At 51.0% G+C, this 16065-nt stretch overlaps 4 protein-coding genes across 4 annotated transcripts in view; 2 read left to right on the top strand and 2 right to left on the bottom strand.

The window, feature by feature from the left end:
- Positions 1–10488, top strand: part of CAP (Cbl-associated protein) — an 81178-nt gene extending 70690 nt beyond the window's left edge. The window contains exons 23-29 of the mRNA XM_019845497.2: positions 6962–7166; positions 8090–8348; positions 8455–8566; positions 8668–8790; positions 8888–9042; positions 9138–9217; positions 9439–10488. Coding sequence (XP_019701056.1) covers positions 6962–7166; positions 8090–8348; positions 8455–8566; positions 8668–8790; positions 8888–9042; positions 9138–9217; positions 9439–9607 — 1103 coding nt within the window. The 3' untranslated portion in view covers positions 9608–10488. The remainder of the gene's footprint in view (positions 1–6961; positions 7167–8089; positions 8349–8454; positions 8567–8667; positions 8791–8887; positions 9043–9137; positions 9218–9438) is intronic.
- Positions 685–4389, top strand: LOC109504684 (uncharacterized). Its single transcript, XM_019845495.2, has one exon. It carries the CDS (start codon positions 2077–2079, stop codon positions 4387–4389), a length of 2313 nt encoding a protein of 770 aa, XP_019701054.1. The 5' UTR covers positions 685–2076.
- Positions 10489–13468: 2980 nt separating the features above from the next.
- LOC105192602 (odorant receptor 22c-like) lies at positions 13469–14223 on the bottom strand. Its single transcript, XM_025306053.1, has 4 exons — positions 14172–14223; positions 13905–14041; positions 13671–13803; positions 13469–13519 (listed from the first exon to the last, which is right to left on the bottom strand). Exons 1-4 carry the CDS (start codon positions 14184–14186, stop codon positions 13469–13471), a joined length of 336 nt encoding a protein of 111 aa, XP_025161838.1. The 5' UTR covers positions 14187–14223.
- A 228-nt stretch (positions 14224–14451) lies between these two features.
- LOC112590198 (uncharacterized) lies at positions 14452–15659 on the bottom strand. Its single transcript, XM_025306052.1, has 5 exons — positions 15516–15659; positions 15248–15367; positions 15018–15135; positions 14665–14926; positions 14452–14589 (listed from the first exon to the last, which is right to left on the bottom strand). Exons 1-5 carry the CDS (start codon positions 15657–15659, stop codon positions 14463–14465), a joined length of 771 nt encoding a protein of 256 aa, XP_025161837.1. The 3' UTR covers positions 14452–14462.
- Positions 15660–16065: the final 406 nt, after the last annotated feature.

Here is a 16065-nt window from a genome sequence, read left to right as displayed (position 1 = left end):
CTCCTCCTGCGATCTCTCCTCGCTCTCAGCTCGCCAAATCGCGAGAGAGCGGGCCTCCTCGCAACTTCGCTGCTTGGTGAACCGTTCGCCGAGGAGTAGGGGAGTACAATAACCGGTGCCAACGTCGTCGCGGCACCTTCAGACGCGTTTCGCGTGCGCCGCGCGACGCTGCTTCAACAAACGGCCGCGAATCGCACGTGCCTCGGATACAGGTGCGCGTTACGTCTTCGGTGGCTCTTCAGCGCGGCGGTCCCCCGCGGCAGCGGCGACCAGCGCGCGACGTAGATTCTCGTCAAGGCCGTGCGTGATGATCTCGCGCGTTGAGTGTTATCAGTGCGCGCTCGATAATCGCAACGATCTGATCGGCCGTCGAGGCCCGCGAGGCCGCGGCTCCGTCTCAGTCGTCTCTCGTCGAATCGCGCTGATCACATCCGGCTGGATATCGCGCGGAAAATCGATCGTACGTGACACGCTCGCGAGTTGAAACTTGGCGCCTTGGATCTTCCCTCAGCTCAGTTCTCAGGCTCTTCGGACGACACGTTTGCAGGCCGGCTGCTCGAGTTTCCCGGCTGAATTGGCGAATAGTGTTTATTTTCACACACGCACACAGAGAGAGAGAGAGAGGGAGAGAGCGAGAGAGAGAGAGAGAGAGAGAGAGAGAGAGAGAGAGAGAGAGAGAGAGAGAGAGAGAGAGAGAGAGAGAAAGAGAGAACCACCTGTGCAGAGGCGCGCTCCGACGCCTCTTTGGCCGCGGCTGATGACGTTAGCGCGGATAACACAAGAGCGCGATAAGAGCGACGGCCGACGCGCTCGAAAGTAATTAAGCGCGAGCGGCGGGGATAAAAAGAAGTGTCGCGCGAGCGCTGTTTATGCGACGTGCGAGGCTGTTCTTCTCTCGCCGTGCGAGCGGGCGTCCTCCTCGTGAATACGTTGATCCACATTGCGCTGGAAAGCCGCCGGCGCGCGGCGTGTTCATTTGAATAGAATAGCCATGAGAGTGCAAGTAACACCTTTCCCAGGGAAAGGTTTCGCTGCCGGCTGCTCGTTGGCACAACAAACAGACACACGCTTCTAATAAGAAGAAAAGCCTGCCTCCGCCGCGCGCACGTGTGTGTGACCCGTATTCTCCGTCGCAAGCGCTGGTCGGCGCGATTTTTCGCGAGGTCGCGCGAGGTCTCTGCTCGAAAGTGCGGCGCGCGCGAGCGCGCGCGGAAGTCCGCATTTATTATCGTTAATTACGCATTACGAGAGCGGCGGTTAATGAGTCAACGCCGTTACGTCGGCCGGTAGCTTTAGCGTGACGCGTTGATTAACAGGGTAACCATCAGCGGGCCTTGCTCTCTTTCGCGTCTCGGTCCTCTCTTCTTCTTCTTCCGAGGAGCGACGATTACTCGCGCTCGTTATCCGGTACGGCGATACCGCTGCGGACTTGAGACGCGACACTTGCGCGGCTATGAAAAAGCGTATTAACCTATCGACGAACGCGGACGCGATATGGCGCGATCCGGTCGAGTCACCGTTACACAACGATGACACGGCTCTAAGTGTCCGAACTGCTTCAAGTCGGACGTGACGTTGCGCTCGCCACTCGGACAGGCGAGTCATCGGCCGACGACGACGACGACGACGACGACAACAGTACGTGGAAAGTTTTTCCGTCTTTCCGTCGTCGGATTTACCCAACGGGGACACTCCGCGCTTTCCATTCCATCGTTCGCGTGGTTATCGCGCGGCTCGCTGGGGCAATCGTGATCGAGGATCAGCTTTTGCGGAATATCCGGCAGCGGTGCGCTCGTCCTCGGCGGGACGAGACCATCTGTCGGAAGATCTCGGCAAATTAATAATCGCGCCGCGCCGTCTTCGTCGCGACTCGCGGTCGCGGAGAGAGGCTGCGGAGGAACGCGCTTCAAGGCGGTACACCCGGAAGCACTTCGTCCTGCCGCGAGGATTCGCCTGCGAACGTGTGTCGTCGCGCAAGAGTGCCCGAGAGACCAGCCGGAAATTCGGAATCCCCGCTTCTCCCCGGAGCACCCGGCGCGAGTCAGACGTGACACTCGCGCGCGCGATGCCTCCGCCATGAAGAGCAGCACCCTGAAGACCCAGGTACGAATCCACACGATGCTGCCTCGCGTTGAGGACCTGGAGCACAGCGTGCAGTGGACCAGTCTGGCGGACGACATCGAGCGGCTGGAGAAGCTCCGTCGTCGCGACTGGTCGCACCGTTTCCGCAAGTCGGACTCGCTGCTCGAAGGACACGCCGCTCCTCAGCGGGCCAACGTGGCCGAGAGGAGCGAGCAGAGAGCGAGCGATGTCGTCAAGCGCGAGGATAACCGTGACGACCATGCGCGGAGAAACTTGACGGAGGTCTCTCGCTGGAGCTGGAAGCCGCGGACGGACTTTGAGAGGGAGTACTTCTACAAGGACTACAAGGACTATTATCGCGGCGAGCCGGCCTTCTGCGAGCCCTCGAGAGCCAGCCCTTGCCGCGAGCGGGATTGTTACTTATCGAGGGATCGCGGCCACCAGGTTGCGCGCCGACAAGCGTCTGAGAGCCCCGCGGGCCGGTCATCGGGACGCTACTCCAACGGGCTCGAGAAGGAGCACTTCAGCGACAGCCGGGAGAGGCTGCACGAGATCTTCGAGCACAATCGATACCTCCGACGGCAATTCTTCGCCAACACCACGGCGACGACGACGGCGGCGGGGAACTCGCGGGGCCCCCAGGAGCCTGCTAAGCGGTACAACGGCTTCGGCAGTACCGAAACGCTGACCAGCCAGAGCAATCAATCGTCTGTGAGCAGTATAAACGACCGAAAGTCTCGCTGGGGCCAGACGAGCCGCAGTCCGGAGGAGGAGGAGGAGGAGGAAGACGAGAACGCATTAACCGCGCTCGCGGTGAGGAACAACTTGCCGGCTCGCGCTAAGCTCGACGTCAACGACAACGACTGCCGGTCGATCGATCGCGGCAGCCGCGACGGCGGTAATGAGAAGGAGAACGGCAAGGTGTTGCTCGTCAACATCTTAGCCGGAAGCGAGGTGAGGAGCGTCGACGTGAGGAGCGCGGCCGTCAGGCTCGACGAGCAGCATAATGATGAACGGAGCGACGGCGGGGAAGCTCGATTTCGGCAGCCGACGAGCGACGAGAGAGCGCTCGATGACTCGCGTCGACGTCGGCACGACGTCGCCGCAACGAGCGCGGCTAATTGCGTCGAGTGGCGTCGTGAGAGGAGTCTGCCGGAGTACATTTTCGGAGAGTCCACGAGGACCGACTTGAAGGCTCGACGCGGCCCTGGAAACGACGCCTACGGCAGACGCGGACGAGCGACGAGCGGCGACGAGTGGAGCCGTGCGAACGACTGGCCGATGTTGAGCGAGACGTCTTGGAGACGACGAGACGGGCTCGCGAGCCCACCCAATGAGACTCGCTCCGGGACCATCCACGAGGACAAACGATTGGACTCCGTCTCGGCGGACGTCGGCGAGACGAATGCGTCGGTCGACGACGAGACCTGCTGGGACTTCAGCAGGTCTTTGCCGAACTTGACTATCTCAAAGCGGAGTCTCGACACTCCGCTCTACGTCGCTCGTGCAGTCAACCTTCCCGAGGAGATCGTCGAGTCACCGGAGCTGTCGTCGGGTCACCGGTCCAATGCTCGTGTCGCACGACCGAAGCTCGACCTGGATGGCCGATTTGGGCGGAGGGAGAGGTCGGGACGGCGCGAGAGAGAGGAGGAGACCGAAGGTTGGACACGCTCTATCAGCCGCGGACAATCGATAGCCGCGACGACGGACGAGCCGGTCTCTCCCAAACGCTTGACCCCGCGGAGGGTCAAGGCGCTGAAGGTGCCTCCTCCTCCTTTGGACCTGAGCACGGTGAACGAGCAGTGCGAAAGGATGGAGGAGAGCGAGAGGAAGTGTCTGAACGACTACAGCGTCGACGTGGCGATCCTGCGCAGCCACGAGGACCTTGTGAGAGATCTGTTGATCAGCGGCAACGTCCACGAGCAAGTCCTCGCGGAAGTCCTCGCTGGGACGAGCAACAGCTCGTCGAGGATCGTGAACGGAGCTGTACGAGCGGACGAGGCGAGTGAGAACAGCGACAGGAAGAAGCGGTCGTTCAGCAGACCGCTGTACAAATCTTGCGGCGATCTCTCGTTGGCTGACGAGCTTCAGTCGCCGCAGCTCGTCAACAATTGCAAGAGCTCCACGTGCGATCTACGAACGGTAGATCCTGCCGTCAGGAGGATACCTGGACGTCCGATTGACCCTGATGCCTCCCGCCATGACCGAGCCGCCAGCCCTTTGTTCGATCAGACGGGTCCGATTGGCGGGCTTCATGCCGGAAGCGCGCTTCCGTCGGTCTACGGACCGATTCCGTACAGTCAGTAAACATGCGCATAATTTTCCTGAAATAATGCTCTTCCTGCTGCGTGTAAATAGCTGCGCGCGCGCGCGCGCGCGCCGTTAGAATCGTTTGGTGTATAACTGTTGCCTCTGGTGATAGCTGTTGGTAGTTGATCGAAGAGAACGGACAGCGATAGAGAGAGGGAGGGAGAGAGAGAGAGAGAGAGAGGGAGAGAGAGAGAGAGAGAGAGAGAGAGAGAGAGAGAGAGAGGCAGGCGGCGAAACATCATGGTTAGTGTAGAGTAGGTTTCACGCTCCGTTGCCAATTTTCAAGAATGTTTATCATCGAATTAGCAGGAACGTGATTAACACAGCGGCACACGTAACGAAATTGCCCCAATAATTGAAAAACGGCTCTTCCCACGAAACACTCTCTAGAACGGGTGGAAGCGTCGATACGGCAGAGCGGTTGGCGGCGAAGTGAAATTACACGACGAATCGGGGGGGGGGGGAGGGCGGAGATCAGATAGAAGATAATGAGATACCGTAAATGAAAGCGCGAAAAATGAACTTGGACCGCGCGCGCGAGAGGGAGAGGAGAAGAGAGAGAGAGAGAGAGAGAGAGAGAGAGAGAGAGAGAGAGATCTCCGCGCGGCGGCGGCGTGAGAATCTCGCTTGGAAGAAAGCGGTGAAAGGTACGCCGCCGTTCTGAGACATTAAAATTCGGTTGCTCATTTCGGTGCTTATGATTAGCGCTTCGAGCTGTTGCACACTGACAAATTGGGTTACGATGACGGGGTACGTGAGGCTGCTAGATGAATCGCGCGGGAACTTCGTCGAGGTCTCACTGATGGAGGACGCCGATGAAAGTTTCCGATTTGATCCGACAGCGAGAGCGAGAGAAAGAGAGAGAGATTCGTGACTCCTTCGCGTGTCAACAGACACCTCATTCCCTCGCCACGTCTTTCTGTCGTTATTCATCGTCATCACTTTAGGACACGGACACGGGAAAATTCATTAATTTTGCAAATAGGAAATAAATAAATTCTCACGAAATATTTTCTTAAAAAAAAAAAAAAAGAGGAAAAAGAAGAAATACATTATCACTTGTAGAGGCGACATCACAAACAGGACAAACAAAAATGCAAATCCTGCCGTCTTCCTTTTCGCTCTTGCGAAAAGGAGCCCTCCGAGACGAGGAGACGAAACCCTCCCCGACATCTCCCGATCCCGCTGTCGGGGCGGCTCGTGTTCGGAAAAGCGCGATATCTCGCTCAATCTCGCTCATGGCGAATTTCGCCGCGGCGCACCAATGCGAAAATTTGCAGGGTAACGACGCGAATGACGTCCGGCCTAAAACGCAGCTCGCGTCGGCGGAGTCATCGCGAGTCTGCGCTTTACCGTCATCGCGCCGGGGAGATCGGCCAGTCGCCGCGGCCACTCTGCACTCATCTTATCAGTCTCACGGCCTCGGTGCAGCTCGACGTACGCGAGCGCATAGTGCATAACAAGTGTGTGCGCAGCGCGTGCTGTTGCATCGCGATAAAGTCCGTCTCGTCATTATCTCGCGCGACGCGCACACGGAGGAGAGCAGGTGCGAGCACACACACCGGCGTGCGCACTCGCTCGTCGCTGATACACAAATTCTCGGTACTTTTAAACGGCCGCTCTCGACAGGCGAGACGGGAGTGTGACGTCCGCGCGAATCGATAATTCGTGCTCGCAGCTTGGCTCGTGCTCTCGCAAAAATGGATAAGAATTAGCCGCTCAGCTGAGCCGACCGGCCACCATTGCGCGAAATCTCGTCCGCGAAATTTTTTCTTCTCTCTTTCTCTCCGTTTTTCTGCCTCCTAATCGGTCTCTCGTAAATGGGATTCGCTCCGAGTGTATTTGCGCCGTTTGTACGACGGATCGCATCGCGAGTGTTAGCGAGCGTAATCGAGCATTACGCTACACGAATAAAATTCTGCTCAGAGACCGTGGCTGGGTTCTCCCGCCGGTCGATGACCCAAGTATCATTTCCCTCCGCGAGGAAGCCATATGTTCTGGCGGAATGAGTTGAACAAGTGACGACCTCGAAAGTGGGTCGAATCGCGCGCGGCTGCCTTGTAGTCGAATTTTCCTCCGTTCGGAATAAGGGCGGATCTTGTGATCTTCGTACGCTCCAATTCATTCCAGTCGGATCTACGGATCTATCTCGCGATCGTGCGAGCCTCTTTAACCGCGACGCCCGAGTGTTTGTGCCATCATTTTTAACGAGCGGCTAATCGAGCGGCTGATGAGGACGATTAATTCGACGAAGCGGGGCACGCGCCCCGAGCACAATAAGCCCCAGTAAAAACGAATCAATGGAACGATTCAGATCGAAATTAGCATAGCTCGCGCGGCCGGGCATGCAAAAACGCATGCGCGTCGAAAAAGTTTCCAAAATTCTACGCGATTGTTCTCTCCTTTTTTCTTGTCTTTTTTACCTCTCTTTCTCTCCCTCCCTCCCTCCCTGTAGATTCCCACGCGGAAAGCGAGTCGTCGAAGCGAAAAGTCAAATGAGCGGGCGCGAACGCGCCGTTCGCGGCTCGCGCTCGATCGGTGGCCGATAAATGTGTCCTCTTTGCTGCAGAATCGCCGAGGCGTTATGTGGAGGGTGAGGTAACGATTCACTATCGCTCGCCGGTGCGCACAGAGGCGAAGGAGCCGTTGAGCGAGGAGGAACTCGCGCGCCGAAGCGCGGAGAACATGCGGCGCGTCTACCAGGAGGAACGTCGTCGCAAGTACCTTCAGGAGTTGCACGACATCGACTCCCGCAGGCACACGGACAACTTCATGTGAGTAGGACTAATTTTCGTCTTTTTCTCGTGGCCTCTCTTCCCGTGGATTTCGCGAGGTTTTTACGAGAGAGGTACTCTCGTTGAGGAAAAATAGAGATGAGGAAGCTGGTCCTTGAATTTGTTTCGTTATAATCCTTGCGAGGATTCGCTGTCCTTCTCTCTCCTGTCTCTCTCTCTCTCTCTCTCTCTCTCGTGTACGTGTGAGACTCTTTGTTCTTTGCACGCAAGTAACTACGTTTCCAACGACGATGTTAATAACGTGACGAAAGATGCGCGTGCATCTTCAGCTTCGTATCGTCGTCGGCTCGGAAACGCTTCCCGCCGTTCAACGGCCATTGCGCAACGCGTCATTGTGTGTTGTCAGCTATTTTACGCGGGCGTCACAATGAAATCGTAATTGTGCGCGCAGGTAGAATAACGGGGACCGGTTTCATTGACGTCTCTCTCTCCCTCTCTCTCTCTCTCTCTCTCTCTCTCTCTCTCTCTCTCTCTCTCTCTCTCACTCTCCGAAGAAGGTTGCTGTAGTCTTGAATTTTTTTCCGAACTGTCAGTAGAATAGAAAGTTCCTCGTAGATTCGGAGAAGAGTATCTACGGTCGAGAGAAGTCTCGAGCTTGAAATTCCATTCGATTCTTGGGCTAAGATTATCGAGCACCTTATCGTCAAGAACTATTCCGAAGCACCATTCACGAAAAACTGCAAAGAAATATCGGAGCAGAACGAGAGAGTCTCCTCCTCTCTTTCCTTCTCCTTCTCCCATATCTACATTTCCTTTTCCAATTTCGTCCAAGTTCCAAGCGCAATGCTCAACAACCGTCGAGTCGCTAGGTCGGAGGCAGCTAGAATTTGCTCGAAATAAACAGAAAGACAATCTTGGCCGAGTCATGAAGAAACCTTTCCAATTCGAACCGACAATTGCAGACCCTCGCAGAAGTCGCCCATACCTTTGAATCGCTACGACGACTTCGTGGACGATTTAAGTCAGCGAAGTCGATCTCAAGATCAAACGCCCGAGCCGCGTTTGGTGGCGAGAGCCCTTTACAATTTTGTCGGCCAGTCGTCGCGGGAATTGACTTTCCGGCGCGGCGACATCATATTTGTCCGACGACAGGTGGACAAGAACTGGTACGAGGGCGAGTACAATGCCATGATCGGACTGTTTCCCTTCAACTACGTCGAGGTAATTTATTTTCTTCCTCGAGGTCGAAATTTTATTAAGTCAGGGAAAATTAAATATTTTTGCGAGAAAACGCGTGTTTGCGAAACTCGGAATTTACTTGTCGCAGATTCTACCGTACGATGGCATGCGAACGACACCGAAGAAGGCCCACGAGGGACAGGCACGAGCCAAGTTCAACTTTGTCGCTCAGACTAATCTGGAATTGTCCTTAGTGAAGGGTAAGCTAGAAAGTGGAGGGAGAATTTTGGAAATTTTTCTTCTTCATCCCCACATAATACCCACATAAATATTCCCTAACAATATTCGTGTACTTCTGCAGGCGAACTGGTGGTGCTGACTAGAAGAGTCGACGAAAATTGGTACGAGGGGCGCATAGGAAACCGCAAGGGCATCTTTCCCATTTCCTACGTCGAAGTCATCACGGAGCCCGGACATCGATCAGGTAATGCAACGAGGCGTCGAATTGGTGAGGAGCGACAAAAATCTGCAGGGGTATCATCGACACCTGATGACGGGGCACGTCTTTGTTGTTATTTCAGAGACACCGATCCAGAGCAAACCGGTGGCCTCTCCAGCGGCGCACAGCCTTTTGGCGAATGGCTCTTCTGGAGGCAAGATGAGTATGGGACCCCATCATTACGTGCCGTCCATCCCGGTCAATATAAACACAACCCAGCCCCATTATAATTCACTGGTAATTATCGCACGATACCTCGTGGAAGGGTCAGTCCCAGCGAGGGAAAAAGTTTCCTTCGTATTATCTAGTAACACGATCTCTTCAACTTTCAGCCACGAATGGGCGGAAGCAAGCTGCATGTGTCGCAGCTCAGCGAGACTCTACACATCGACACACACTCGGAACCGATCCCGTGAGTTTTTCATATTTTTATACGGAGATTTAATAAACTTCTCTTTCTCTTTTTTGTGCTTACGCAATTCCACGTTGTTCCACGCATTATTTCAATCAAACTTCGTCGCCAATATTGACGAAGAAATTTCTGCTTGCTCAGAATGTCCGAGTGAGGACACGAGGGTTTTGTCAGGGCTGAAGAATGTCATAACCCAAACGATGTATCGTCGTCGTTTACAGATACCGGGCGTTGTACAACTACAAACCGCAGAATGAGGACGAGCTGGAGTTGAAGGAGGGTGACACGGTATACGTGATGGAGAAATGCGACGACGGCTGGTACGTCGGCTCCAGCCAGAGGACCGGTTACTTCGGCACCTTCCCGGGTAACTACGTGGAACGATTGTGAGGAAGGCCGGCGATCCAGGACTTGGACGCATCGCGTATCAAGGCCCGGGATAATCTTTACCAAAGCACTAGACGGGATCGTTAAGATATACATGACAGACCGAATTTCAGCGTTTAACCCGATCGCTCCTGGCAACGACAAGTCGTTCTCGGCAACCTCGAGCGTGACACCGGAGACTTTCGCAAGTTCTCACGTCACGGTCTCCGTCGGTAAGACACTTTCGCAGAAGCGGATCCCTATACAGTAATTTCTAATCTTTTTATCAAGGTTAAGTGCAAAGAATTTTCGATCGTCATCCGTACTGTTGCGACGTCTCCGACAAACGCTAATCTCACGATGATTACTGTCTCTCGTTACGTTTGTGGCTCTAACGATCTTATTAGACGCGTGAATCGCGCTAGGACGCGAATTGCTAGGGTGATTTTAGTTTGACGGCTCTTATGCTTCGGTAATTATTCAGACTTTGTAATAAGTGCACGCGACATTCGCTAACACGCATCGGTTTGCAAATTTAGATATTTTCAGTACATCGTCTTTGTATTCGACTGCTCTAACAGAGATATCTATCTTCGAGACGGGATACGAGATCGACTGGTTTCTCTTTGGAAACGTAATAATACGTAATTTCATATAGCACACCGTGCATAATACAACGAATGAGGGTCCTAATTAGATCCACACGAATGCCAACGTCACATTAACATCTATCTCTCGAATCGAACGTTTACGGTAGAAAAGTTACGCGCTACGTCACTCATCTTATCGTCCTGGTAGACGGACAACTCATTAGACGAGAGGATTAAGAGTGTATACGTAGCATGGAAGTAACAAACGTCACAAGAGTCTTCCTTTTTTGGGTCTAGCGACGATGTTATCGATAACATATGGAGATTAGGACAAATCTTAGAACTGTTGGCGTTCGCGGTGAGGCGTGTGACGGTGCTCCGGACACAATTGGAATTATTGTCGCTGTAATTAACGTCCGCGTGTGTTCGGTGCGGACTTTTTATACCTTCTTTATCGTTATTCATCGCTGAATCGTCAACGTTCGCGGAAATACGGGTATGTATCGTCGGTATAAATCTACCGTCGCGGTTTACAATACGGACTGATATCTCAACGATGTTTCTCAAACAATCGAACGTGTCGTCGATACCCCGAGATAATTATCCAAGATAATTGCTGATTGTGTGTCGGGGCCCTCTTTGGGGTCGGTTCTACCAAGCAAAATCTAGCGAGATAGTCCGCTAAGGATACGCGTGTTTGTAAGTAGCTGTAACAATTAGTAACTTATTGTTGTTTCTGTTCCTGGCGGCTAGCCTGGAAGAGATCGCGTCTCCGAGCGAATTTTGCGACGTGTGTCGAAAAGGTAAACATAATGAGAAAGATAATGAGAAAGATAGAGCGATAACGCATAGAGGGAACGCAGGCAGGGGAGGATTCCGCGGGCCCAACGAGATGGCGGATGTAACAATTGGTTTGGGGTTTACGGGACGACTGTTTTGCGCCGCGAGGGAGAATTAACGTACAGTGACTTGTGTTGAATTAGACGCGACGGATTTCCCTATAATTTACTTACTGTACTGTAGATAAATCGGCCACTGTTATTGTTGCATTCGTGAGTATTCGAGACTAACGACTTATAATTGAAAGTTTGCCTTCCTAAATTAATATTTTTGTAAGCGCATTATTTGTACCCAGAGTTATATATATATATATATATAAATATATATACAACACACATACATAGAGAGTAGAGAGAAGTATATATATCTATATACATAAGCATACAGATATATCATATATAGTGTATCACGAGATATATATATATATAATATATAATATAAAAGGGTATCATACACATACACATACATACACATACACACACACACACACACACACACACACACACACACACACACACACACACATAGTATAACTATACGAGTAACACTAATGCATCGATGTACACACAGGCAGAAACGTGTCTATATGTGTACACACACACACACACACATACACACACGCATATATACACGTTTCATGTATAATCTATGTAAATAATTGCGACGAGAGGATCGCCAGGTTCCTCGCGACGTAAAAGTAACGTCGATGTCGCCGCGACATCATTTGAGCCATGTCGTCGAGATCATTTCCAACGTCACTTCGCCATGACCCACGATTGCCTATCCCCCCCCCTCTAAGGGTTGCAGCAATAGAAACGCAGCCGGGAATCAGACAATACTACTACAATAGTAATTACAATAATTACTAGCGGGACATGAGATAAGCACGTGGCAAGGGCATTATACGGGCGCCGAAGTGTATCCGATAGATCCGATAAAGTGGTAGATGTCGTTTTTACCTTACGAGAAGGAGCTGACGACGAAGATCCGTCTCGTTTCGTTGTCTCGTGCGAATGTCGAAGCGAACATGCGAGGTGCGTCAAAGCTCACGCCCGTCTCGTGCGAGGCCTGTCTCAGTTTGTCGGAATACACAACGATCGTGTCGAGGCTCTCCTGAAAATTTGGCGAATATCAAACGCTCGAGTCGGAGTTTCTCCGCTGAAGTCGACAGTCCGATAAAACGCGAGATCTCTTCCACCAGAGAAAGATAAGGAGACGTGCAGTGAACATACCATAGACTCGTATATATGGATTGAGCGTTCCACGGGAGACTGCGAAGATTATATTTGAAAAAATGGCTCGTGTCGCAGGCGCATATTCGTCTTTTGTCTGGTCTTATTGTCGGGGGGGAAAACCTGACGCCTGTGAGCGCTGGAAGGAGGAGATACCAGGTGTCTTTTATACCTCGTCTTGGAATCTCTCTCTCTCTCTCTCTCTTTCTCGTAAGAAGACACAGTCTATATATACAAGTCTATGAAACGTACGCGGGCTGTTCGCGTGCGCCGAACGAGCTTGCGTCTTGCGTATACACACGCGCGCATATATCCACGTACATATCTCATTATAAATCGTAAGAGTCGCGTCTCGAACTCGGTGTCACACGATGTCGTCCGATGCGAAGGCGAGGCGAGATCGTGAGCAACGCCATAGGACGACTTTCGTTTCTTTTCGTTGATTGTTGCAAACGTTTCCACAGGATCGCCCGATATTTTCGCACAGTGCATCTCTTGCTCCGTGCAAGGTCGCGTTGATGTAATAGCTCGTCGTCGGGCAACCCTCTCAGATTGATTTCTCGTTTGGTCTAGTACAGCCGCGTCGGCTCTATACACTGATACGTTTTAGCGACAGCGTCGGCAGATTTACCTGCTTCACGAGACACGACGTTACTACTACCGCTCGTCCGCTCGTCCGATTGTGCGTATTGCGCTTGATTCAACTCGAACTTCACCAGCGACGATCCGAATTCACTTGTTTTCACGATACGCGAACTCGCGCTCTAACGATGTTACTATGTATTATATAATCTAGATGCAAAAATAAAACCTAGTCCATTACTAAGATCCGCGTGAAATGCCGCGGTGATGACTCACCTCTCGATTAATTAAGATATCAGCATTGACGGAGAGAGTGAACGTTACCTTTCTGAGTTTTTCCATTCCACTTCTCTATCCGCGATTCTCTTAACGCGCCGTCCGTGAAACAGAGAGATGTCAAGTTTAAGTTGTACTTAACTGTAATATCTTAATGATACCGCTACGTTGCAGCGTACATTTATTTCGCAGAGACGCTCGTCGAATGAATAACACGGGTCATGTGAATATTGTATATAAGAGAAAAATAGCATTTTATTCCATCAAGAGGAGACGCCGGAGCGTGTATGAATATATTACTTTTCAGACGCTAACGATTTCCACGACATTGTTTTAGACGCAGAAGAATTATCGAAATATGCTGCTTATTGGACAGACGAAAGCACGGTGAAATATGACATCGACGTTTGTAAAACCTTTAAAGTAAGAGTATTGAAATTCTTAAACATACTTGAGAGGGAGAGAGAGAGAGAGAGAGAGAGAGAGAGAGAGAGATGCCATAGTACATAATAAAAAATAAATATACTTGACGTAAAAATATATGATACCGCGGCAATCCTTTTTTACCGTGGTGAAGCCCTGCAGAGAGAAAATAAAGATCCTGCTGGCGCTCAGGGTGTTGGATTGCAGGCTCTTTGTTATTACGTGCAGCATTAGCTTTCGTGACTTTACGGGTATTTCGTACCAGCTGCAGTTGTATCTGGAATGATGCCACGATCGTTGAAATTTCAAACAGCAGGCATCTTTCCGTCTGAATTTGGTCATCTAGAATTTACTTTGACGTTACTGCGGTTGTCTTACATTTTGTCACGTATTTGCAGACTGTGGTCTATCAGTCTTTGACCTTCCCAACAAAAGACGAACAAGTGCACCAGTTGCGCAATCACGTAGAGAGCGTACCTTATCACTTCTATGTTGTTGCCGGAATGCAGCGTGATCTTGAAAATAACGCAAACGCGATATTTCGTTATCCGATCTTCTAATCTGTTTATATTTATATATACGTATTTATTTATATATACGTATATTTATATATACGTAATCGTTTCTCAATTAGTAGATACGTACTTGAAATAAGGTCATGCTGAGTCCTACTGTTAGGATCAATAATTCTATACCAAAACTTATGGTGAAGATACTTTCCAGAAGCTCCGCGAACCTGTGATAGAAAACTACTATAGTAGTAGTATTTTGAAACAGGACGTCTCTCCCTCTCTCTCTCTCTCTCTCTCTTACTATTCTACTACATTATTTACGCTTTGAAAAATTTTACTTTGAGTTTTTAATCAACACTCGGATCGGTAGATATTCCGTGTATTTTCATCATGCGCTATAATATATGTTTGCAATGTTACGTACTCACTCTAGAGCCGCCCAATGTATTTTCACGCAGTGCGCCATTCTTTGGTTGTACACTTTATCCAGAGTGTTATTAACAACTCGTATTATGTCGATACTCTCGCACATCAGGTGCTCGAATCGAAATCTGCAAATTTATACGCGAAATCACCGCAAGTACAACAACCAAGAGGTCTGCTGTTCCAAGTCGGGTTGTTCTTACCCGGCCACTGCGAAGGTGCCGCAGACGTGCTCGACGAAAGTCATAAACATAGTATCATAAGCAACCAGTCCCATCATACTTACTACCCCGGCCAGGAAACCTTGAGAAAAAATGTAAAAGAAATATTTCCTCTCGTCGACAAAGTAATACGCCTCGAAAGGCAGCGTTACAGGACGTGACTCGTTGAGGGGCAACACGATGTCCAGTACTCGCGATATGAGAGCCATTGCCATGAATATGGCAACACCGATCAGACAGACCGCTGCAATAAGCAACTGGCCCGTAAAAAACAGAAAGAAAGACAGAAATATATCTATATACGATCGGTGAAATGGCACCGTTGACGTGCTTACCGGAATACGCGAGGACGAGCCACTTCGCACCCGTGGCGTACATTTTCATGATCTCGTACTCTTCTGGGGTTTGCAAGTTCTCCCAATCGTCAATCACGCGTTTGGTAAGGATCCTCATCTGATTGCGACAGCAACAAACGTTAAATCTTATATAATCGAATTTACGAGGAATCGCGTGCCAAATTGGCGAGGATCGACTTGCAGCCTGCACTCGAGCGTATTTAACATACTTTGCTGCTCTTGTACTGACAAAGGCACGTCTTCAACATAATTACGATCATCAACATGTACGACGGCATAACCCTCAGAATGCACTCCACGTCCCCGTCGCACTGAATAAACTTGCACATCTGAAAGTGTCGTCGCTATCAGCTATAACAGAAACCGTAGCTCCGCGTGTCACGTTAGTTGTGTGATTTTTCATTATCCGCAGAGTCGAGTGCAGAGACGAGCGAGTGACAGCCATGGGCGTAAAATTCGACGGACAGAAGCTCAAACCTGCGGCACGTTTATGACAAGCACATTCGACATTATCACACCCGTCCTCAACATCCTGTTCCTCTTATTCTGATAGGGCCATTGACCGGTGAGCAGTGACAATCTTTTCGTGACGTCGTAATAACGGTTCCAAGTAGACTTCATGCTTCGTCAATAACTGCCTCGCTGTCGGTCACACTCGGGTTGAGTGAACGTCGCGACTTTTGCTCTTCGGCGGACGAATTAATAATTCATCTGGACAAGACCGTGCGTACTCGGACGGTGGAGGAAGCTGCGTAGCAATTACGCAAGCCGCGTCTACCAATGACAAAGTACATGAAACTTGACAGGGTAGCATTTGCACAACGTCGTTAGTAAAATATGAGTTATACATTCGACTCTCCCCTCCGTGCGAAAAGTATCGATCAAAATGTTGAAGGGGGACATAAGTTGTTCTGACCGCGGGGCAAGGGGTGATAAGTTTCTTCGTTCGAGGATGACCCACCAGTCGCATACGTTAGGGGATGATAAGAATTGCGATTGTAAACCATGAGTGCAGAAATCGGCCGCT

Source organism: Harpegnathos saltator, unplaced genomic scaffold (assembly GCF_003227715.2).
Source record: "Harpegnathos saltator strain DR-91 unplaced genomic scaffold, Hsal_v8.6 scaffold75, whole genome shotgun sequence".
NCBI classification, from domain to species: Eukaryota; Metazoa; Arthropoda; class Insecta; order Hymenoptera; family Formicidae; genus Harpegnathos; species Harpegnathos saltator.
The sequence above is the reverse complement of the archived record's forward strand: the minus strand, read 5'-3'. Positions and strand labels throughout refer to the sequence as shown.